General features: G+C 48.0%; 1 protein-coding gene across 1 annotated transcript; it reads right to left on the bottom strand.

Annotated features, from left to right (window-relative positions):
- Window positions 1-4,024: 4,024 nt before the first annotated feature.
- Window positions 4,025-8,605, bottom strand: TRIL (TLR4 interactor with leucine rich repeats). The gene has a single exon (XM_032108971.1). It carries the CDS (start codon window positions 8,395-8,397, stop codon window positions 6,202-6,204), a length of 2,196 nt encoding a protein of 731 aa, XP_031964862.1. The 5' UTR covers window positions 8,398-8,605; the 3' UTR covers window positions 4,025-6,201.
- Window positions 8,606-8,866: the final 261 nt, after the last annotated feature.

The raw sequence follows: 8,866 nt of genomic DNA, 5'->3' as shown, positions 1-8,866 counted from the left end.
ACAATGACAGATGAGAGGCTAAAGATTGTACTAAAATACGGATTTGGACATATCAAAAGAGGTCTTTCTCACTGTCAGGATGAAGTACAGCAGTGTAACAATGAATCACAGATACAATTTCAGCAAACTTTTCTGGATCCAGATAGGATACACGTGTTTCTCCATGTAATAAAATTTGTTAACATAATGCTGATCTTTGCTCTTGTTGGCACGGAACTAATGTAACTATTTGCAACCTTCCTACCTTCTTCATGTTCCAGAAAGAATATTCCTTTCTTGACTTAAAATTGGCATTCAGGTTTATTTTAAAGACAACAACCCTGAACTATTTGTCCCTTAGGAGATAAATCAATCTCTCAATGAGAAAACTTGTCTCATTATCTTCCTGTATGTGATTTTTATCTATTATATGTATCCAGGCCTTTTTCAGCTATTCAAATTCATTCTAAATATTTACTACAAATAAACAAACATACACTCAACTAATGACAATGAAACAAATTTCACCCATGAGAAGTTAAGTGAACCAGGAAAATGCTGGCTAACAGGATTTTTGCCAAAGACTTCACAAAAAGCTTATCTGCTCTATTTCCTTGAATTCTCGTCTTATAATCAAGTATTTTTTCTAGTCTCACATGGCAAACCAAAATGAACTAGACTAGCCCAGACTGATGTATAAGGTGCTACACTACAGTAATATATTTGCCATCACTAGAAGGCACAGCTGTGACTCTGCATGAATGTTTTGTTGGGCATTCATTTTCACAATATTCTAAAAATTAAACCACTCACTTCACAACCTCTGAGCACTTGCTACATTACAAAGTGCTATACATATGTTGACTGACAGATTGCTTTAATGTTTGTTCAGATCCTCTCTTGGTACAGGTTCCCCATGGATGGATCTTGGAAGTGCAATTAAGTATTTTGAAATACTGAATATACAAAAAATTGAAATATTTGGGGAAAAAAAAAGCGACTAGAGATTATGTTTGTCTGGACATTAAAAAAAACACCTTGGTAAAGTAAAGAACAAGATTACACCTATATCTGAAGTCAAGAAACACCACTTAATTTATTAGCTAAGGACTGCTTTACTTGGCAACAACTTCAAATGCACTTTGCAATGAAAAATCAGGCAATATTTTGGTGAGAATAAACGCTTTTAACAGTACCCCGATTTTCTTTTTAATACTCAATAGCTTTTGAGATTTATATTTGTGGGGGTCTTCCCATTTCTGGACAACAAACATTTTATTTCTACAACATAAAATTATTACACATAGATTATCAAACTATAAATAAATGTACTTTTAAAAATCCAACAACAAAGGAGATGAGTGTCACAGCATAAAAACCCATAAAATCTCTTTAAAGTGTCAGATTCCTCTTTGTTAATAAATATCTCTATTATGTTTGAAGCAGTTTTCTTCCAACTATTTATTCATACTGTATTATTAATTCTAATTCTTATGGTCTTGTTTGTAAAAACAAATGAGATATCAATTTATTTTAAAAGACTTATCAAGGAGCATCTCTATAAATAAAGTCATCTACAATGATACTAAGATAAATATTTGTGTTTAAAGACAATTGACTATTTTTCTACAGGAATTTAATTTCTATGGGAATTAAAGTATGCACTTGAGAAAACTCAACTTTTTATGGAGAAAAACACAACAGCAGTATTTGGACAGGCTGCCAAAACTATGCTATATTTAGCATGGAGCAAAAAGAACAAATCCAACATCCAGCACGCAGTGTTTTCTAATACTTATTCCTCGTTTCTACTTAGCAAATACCAGATTATAGATTCAGCATTTATAAAACAATTTAAATTCTCTCAATCTCAAAGGAATTGCCCACATGAAAAATCAAGTACATCCCTATGTACGCATAATTTGTCTGATTTAATTTTTAAAATAATTTTTTTAACCAAAGCTTCACTTGTGGACCTCACACAACATATGTACACACTTGGTGGGCAGAGAAACATGAATTAGTGGGAGCAGCCAGGTTTTTGGCAATCAAGTAGTATTTCTCTTGTTCACTGGTGGAGTTTTCTACAAATACCAATAGATACCGTCATGGAAACAAATGATTTTTGTACACTCATCCCCTACAATCAAAATGTTAGTTTACTAGTTAAATAAATATCCTGATGAGTAGACAAACAAATATCCTGGAGCAGACTTTTTTTTCCTCCCAATTCCTCATTTTTCAAATCTCTTCCAGGAAAGAGACATGCATAATTTACCCAGTCCTACTTCTAAGGGTTCAAATGTTGATCATATTTTAAAATCTGGGACTTGCAGTGCATTGTGAAAAGTAAACAGCGCAGCATAAAGAAATCAGCGTTTTTATAAATTTAACTGTGCTAACTCAGGCTCTGACAGTCAAGCGGTGCTTTTTAACGAGGGGTGTTCATCCACATGTAGACATTCACTGACACCATTGTACCTCTGCTCTCCTCAGATTGTTTCTCTCTAGCTCCATGCTGTAACGTCAATATTTCTAGGACCTTAAAGAGAAGTTCTAAGCACTCAATTCTGCAGATCATTAATGATTTCCAGTAAAGTTGTATCACCTTCATAGGATTTTTCTGTAATGTGAACAGCCTAGATTTTCTTAGACTGTGGACAAACTGAATGTCAAGACTGAGATTGTTTAAGCAGCTTCCCATCTTTGACTGTTTTTTCCTGCCTCTGAACTCCATACCCACATTTTGTTACTTCCACTACTTGTGTGAGTTAAAGAGAATCCAAGAAACTGAGCTGGATGAAAAATAGGGGAGAGGGGAGCTACTAGGAAAGGGTATTTTTCAGGGTGATCAGTTTCACAGTTCACTTTCCAGCTGCACAACCAACCATGCCAGCTGGATGGAGGCAGGAACTGAAGAGGGGGAGCAGGAGGTGGCAGAGGCTGCCAAATCAGGCAGTGCTGACACTAAGGAAGCCCTGGTACCTCTTGCAGACCCCCAGCAGCAGCCCACTTAATTTGATGGGGCAATATTTTGATGATTTTCAATCTTTAATATATATCATGTTCAGTAATTACTCAGCAGGAGATCAGCACTGAGCTCACTCTTCCCCGAGCTGCATGGATTCCATAAGAGGACAGGGCAGTAAAACTCTATTTCTGCTAGAAAGATAAACATTTTGAGCACAAATTGAGGGCAGATTAATCCATTTAGAAAGGGCTGTTTTTACAGTCATTCTTTAGAAATGAGCTTACTTTAAAAAAAGACCCAAATACATATAAATACTACTGGTAAAAATAGAGCCATGTTATATTTACATTTTTCGGTCATTCAAGGTCACTGACATTTCTTTCCTCAGCCACCTGCTAGTACAATTCCCTCCCTGCAAAGATGCTGCAAGTAATATCTGGAGACAAAGCCTGCAAGTATTCCTAGAGGTGCAGAAGTCGTGGCTTTTTAAAAAGTCAACAGCTTTGTTCTGCTAACTTTTTGTTGTTGCTGTTGTGCAGATCTATGTATCTACTTCTCCCAGGCTAGAACGAAAAGCCAGTTCCATTTCATTCTAGCGTTTCTCCAGATGTTTGCAAAAATTCAGATAGAAGCAGTGAATTCTTAATTAGAACAACGTGCACATGCTGAACAAGACACGCTGATATCATCAGCCTGGTAATACTGAAAAACCCTCAGAACTGTAACTTCCAATGAGCATAAACTACTGATATGATCCCAAACACTCATTATTTCTTCATTTTCCTCCTAAAGGATCTATTAGTTCACTGATGTAATGGCACCTTATTAGTCTATCTTGAGACAGTGTTTCAGAAATGCCACCTGTTTCAGAACTGCCCAACTGCCCATTTTAGTTATTTTACTGTTTGCACTATCCAAACATACTAAAAACAAAATAGGAAACATTATGTATGATGAAAAGATATGAAAGAATGATGAGACACTGTCCAAGTCCTCGTGCTCATCAAATGAAGAAGCTATAGCCAATCCATGATTGAAGAGGGATGCATTACGAGATACAATGTAAGACACAAATTTTCTTTCAGCAAATGGATTTATTGACATAATTGATTATAACCATGTACAGCATCTATGCATCTCCCATTGGAAGAATATCCAGTGATAGAGCTAACGTTAGTGTGATACACAGCTTTACTCAATAATCCCACTGCATTTCTAACAACAAACAGTGGTGTATTCCACAATCATAAATGGCCAAAAGCACCCAGGTCTCCAAAAGAACAGAAATTTAAAATTCTTAACAAAAAATGAAACCTGATACTGCATTCCCTCAATTTTAATTCCATTCAACATTGTGTCTATTGCAGTGAATTTTAATACACTGACAACTGAGTTTGGCCCCTGATATTCATGAAAACTACAGCCTGTCAAAATGAAATCCCAAAGGACTTCTTGCTACTGACCCAAGAAACAAGACTTCAATTTTTTCTTTCTCTATTTAAAAGACAAAGATTAAGGCAAATGATCTCTACACTCTCTCCCTCAGAACATAAAGTCTTTTCTCTCTATTTAGTCACTGAACTCCAACTGAAGGGTACCAGTTACTGTGGTATCTTTTGTAAACACTTGTTCATCTGAAAAAAATGAAAAGGGGGAAAAAAAACCAAAACAGAAACCCCCCAAATTGCTTACTTGCAATAATGGTAATAAACAACTTGTAGTCACGAACACCTCAGGTCAGCAATGAATGCATCATATTGAGACAAATGTCTCCATAGTACACTAACACTTCCTTCAAGCCATTCAGTTCCACAAGAGTTCATCTGAGGTTGCACGCTAAATTCAAAGGAGCAGAAGTTGTATCAATGGTCTCAACAATTTACCAAACTCCATCTAAAACAGTTGCACTTAAAGTGCAATCCTGGTTTGGACCTCTTCAACTAGCTCATTTGTAGACCACACAGAGAGAATTATGAATGTAAACTATACCACCATATTTTGTAACAACAGAACCACATTCTGTAAATATTTAGGAAGAAGGCTGAGAAGTAGAGAGCAACTGACCATAAAATGATTAGCATTGCTCTGAAACCAAAAGCAAAATCCTAATTTAAAAAAACCCCACAACACCCAAGAAACCAAAACAACTCAAACATTATATACTACTGCATAAGGGTTTAAATTCTAGCATTACTCACTCAGCTACACAAAACACATAATCTAGATTAATACACAAAATGTTTTATTTCACAGTGAGGTACATAAAGCTTCTAACTTTAGTAGGCTAAGGCTAAGAGAGAATTGCCTGTTAGGATAAAGATTGTTTTACATTCCTGAAATATTCTCACCTATTATTGTTTCTGAAGTAAGGCACCAATGATTATTTATCCATCAACATTTCACCTCTGCATCTACCCATTTAGAAATGAAGATGGATTATGTGAGGTCAGCAATCTGCTGACCATCATGGACCCAGACAACTGCAGCACACATTAGTGTGTACAAGTACCAAGCAGTATTTATTCAAAAACAATTTTAAAATAGCTCATTTGTAAACATTCTACAAAAATCTGTTAGTTTTTCTTAGTGGTGTCAGCAATATATTCCTGTAGAACTAACCAGCTGCATTATTGTTTCTCGTTTACAGAAAAGTATGAAAGCACACTTGTGCACATTGAATTGCCTCACATTCGGTTTGAGTTGAAACGGCTCAGCCTTCAAACTATTCAGCAAAACCCCCTACATTTCCAGACAACTCCCTGGCTGCACACAGGTCAATTACAAGATGACCCTCGATCCAGATTTTTGATTAGGAAGGACTGGTGCCCTGGAAAGACCTATTCAAAGCTCCTTACACAGGGCCAGACTGCTCACTGTAACTTGTTCCCAACTTGCAGTCGGAGGAAACCACCTGTAAAATAGCACACTTAAATTAATAGCTCCGAGTTTCCTTAAGGGAGGCACTGGCTGCTGCTGGCAGTAGCTCCTGCCATTTGCTCCTCAGGCCAAGGCACAGTTACCGCCTGTCAGGGCTTTTCCTTGGGTTAGTGATGATTTCTGACAAAACGGTGAGGTCCCAGCAGAGGTAACCCCGTCTCACATGCAGCCTCGGCCCCGGCCCGCAGTAAGGGCGGCTGAACGCCGCAGCTCTGCCCCTCGGAGGCCGCGACCCCTGGTCCGCACCATCCCCTCACAGACTGACGTCCGCCTTCCCCCGCCGCGCTGGCCGCGGTCCCGGGGCCTCGGCGGGCTCAGTCGGTGAAGCGCTGCAGCAGGTGCTCATCTCCGTGCCGGCCGCTGCCGCTGTCCGTGAAGCGCTCGCAGGGGAACTCGATGAGGTCGGCCTCGCTGAGGGCGCAGGCGGCGGCGCCGCGGGGTGGCCGGTGGGACTGGAAGCCCGAGAAGTCGGCGGAGACACCCGTGCCCATGGAGCGGAGCGGGCGGCGTGTGGAGTAGAGCTGCCGCACGTGGACCGGGGCCGCCTTCCGACGCCGACGCCCCAGCACCTTCTTGCGCAGCAGGCGGGCGGCCCAGGCGGCCAGAGCCGCCAGCAGCAGCAGCGCATTCACCGCCAGCAGCACCAGCGTGAGCAGCTGCTGGTCGGGGCCGCGGGGCCCGCCCGCCGCCGCCGCGGTGCCGCCCTCGGGCAGGGTGACCAGCCCGGCGCAGTGGTCCCGGGGCGCCACCGGGCACACGCGGCCGCCCAGGACGCCCTCGACGCAGACGAGGTAGGGGGTGTCCGGGCGGAGCTCCCGCAGCGTGGCCGCCGGCTCCCCGCGCTCCGGCAGGTACACGAAGCGCTGGAACTTGACGGCGGCGCCGAAGCGGTCGAAGAGGAGGCGGAATCGCGCCGGCCCCAGCAGGCGGGGGCTGCGGTGTGGCCGCACGGCCCAGCGCACCGTCACCCAGCTGGAGCCCACCTCCTCCACCGACAGGTTGTGCAGGAACAGCTTGTTGAAGTCACACGGGTCGGACACCAGCGGCGGGACCCCGGCGGCACTGGCCCGTCGAGGCCACGCTGCTGCGCTGGGCAGCGGTGCCGGCGTGGGGCTGGCGGCTATGGGCACCCCCATCATCAGGCGGGCGGTGGAGGCGGCCGGCGGTGGGCCTGGGGGCAGCCCCGCTGCACTGTTGTTGCCGCCAAGCCCCTCGGGGGACGGCGGGGAGGGAGAGGCACCATCGGGGCAGGGGCCGCCGTCCTGCGGCAGCGGCAGCTGGGCGTCCTGCAGGTAGTCGAGGTACTTGCCGGCCAGGGCGGGTGGCAGGCGGCACTGCACGAAGACGGTGAGCAGGCGGCCCTGGGAGTGCCAGGCCGCCAGCCAGCGCTTGAGGCCGCGAAGGCGGCAGTCGCAGCTCCAGGCATTCCCCTCCAGCTCCAGGCGGTAGAGGGCCAGGCTGGAGGCGAAGAGCTCGCCAGGGAGCGTGGCCAGTGCGTTGTCCCGCAGGCTGAGCTCCCGCAAGCGGCCGAGGCGGCCGAAGGCGGCCGGGTGCAGGGCGGTCAGTGCATTGCGGCTCAGATCCAGTGCCTCCAGGCTGTCCAGCGGCTCCAGTAGGGTGGCAGGTAGGTGGCTCAGCAGGTTCCCCTCCAGGCGCAGCTCCTTCAGCGAACCCAGCCCCCTGAAAGCATCCGGGGCCAGGTGAGACAGTCGATTGCCACTGAGTGAGAGCTTTGCCAAGCCGGGCAGGTGCTGGAAGAGCCCCCCTGTCAGCTGCCGCAGGCTGTTGCTGGCCAGCAGCAGGGTGTGAAGGGAGCGCAGCGGCCCAAAGATGTCGGGGTGGCGAAGGGAGGTCTGCTGGTTCCCTGAGAGGTCGAGGAAGCGCAACTTGGCCAGGCCAGTGAAGGCACCGCGACTCAGCCAGCGGATGCGGTTGGACTCCAGGTGCAGATAGAGTAAGTTTGGAAGCCCTGAGAAAGTGGAATCGCCCAGCGAGCCCAGCTCATTGCCATCCAGTCGCAGCTTCACAAGGCTGCCGAGGCCAGAGAAGGAGGCAGCGCTGAGACGGCCGATCTCGTTGGCGTTCACATAGAGGATGCGCAGCTTGGCCAGGGTGCTGAGCGTGCCAGGGACCAGCGCTGGCAGCAGGTTGTTGCCCAAGTAAAGCTCCTCCAGCCGCTCCAGGCGCTCAAAGGCCTTGGGGTGCAGCGAGCGGATCCGGTTGTACTGCAGGTCCAGGCGCTGGAGCCCTGCCAGGCGGTGGAAGTCGAAGGCGGAGATGTTGGCGATGAAGTTGCCCCCGAGGCTGTAGGTGAGGATATCCTGCGGCTCGGCAGTCTTGGGCACGGTGCGCAGGCCCCGGTTGGTGCAGAGGAGGTGCTGGTGCTGCTGGCAGTCGCATGGCTCGGGGCAGATGGGCTCGGCCGCGGGCAGCAGCAGGAGGATGAGGGCGACGGAGCCCCAGAGCACCCGCGGCAGCACCATCAGGCGGACCCGGCGCGGCGCCCCCATCCCGGGACGAGCCGTGGGCTGCTTCCCCCGCCGGCTTTGTGTCTCTCCGGCATCCCCTCCGCCTCCTCCGCGGCTGCTAATGGGCCCCTCCTCTGCTCCGCGCCGGGCTGAGCTCCGCACCGGGCAGGCAGGCGCGGCGGCGGCGGCTGCTGCAGGTCGCGGTGCCCGGCACCATGGGCTCGCCCGAGCCGGCCGGAGCGCTGCCGGGGCCGCCGCCCGGGCTCTGCCGCCCCTCGCGGCCCGCGAGCTGCGGGGCGGCGGTGGCGGGGCCGGCGCTGCCGCGGGGGGCGGGCGGGCTGCGGAGCGGAGCGGCTGCTCCGCCGGCTCTCCCAGGGGCGGAGGGAGCGGGCGGGGAGGGGACGGGAGGGGGGCGGCGGGAGGAGCGGGAGAAAGACGAGCTCCGAAAGTTGCCGAGAAAATTCAGCGGAAATTCGTACTTCCCACACTGTGCCCTGGGGGACCGGAGGAT

Source organism: Corvus moneduloides, chromosome 1, assembly GCF_009650955.1.
Source record: "Corvus moneduloides isolate bCorMon1 chromosome 1, bCorMon1.pri, whole genome shotgun sequence".
Classification (NCBI taxonomy): domain Eukaryota; kingdom Metazoa; phylum Chordata; class Aves; order Passeriformes; family Corvidae; genus Corvus; species Corvus moneduloides.
The sequence above is the reverse complement of the archived record's forward strand: the minus strand, read 5'-3'. Positions and strand labels throughout refer to the sequence as shown.

Excerpts from the sequence above, each read along its gene's own strand:
- TRIL (XM_032108971.1), bottom strand. The coding sequence starts at position 8,397 with ATGGGGGCGCCGCGCCGGGTCCGCCTGATGGTGCTGCCGCGGGTGCTC.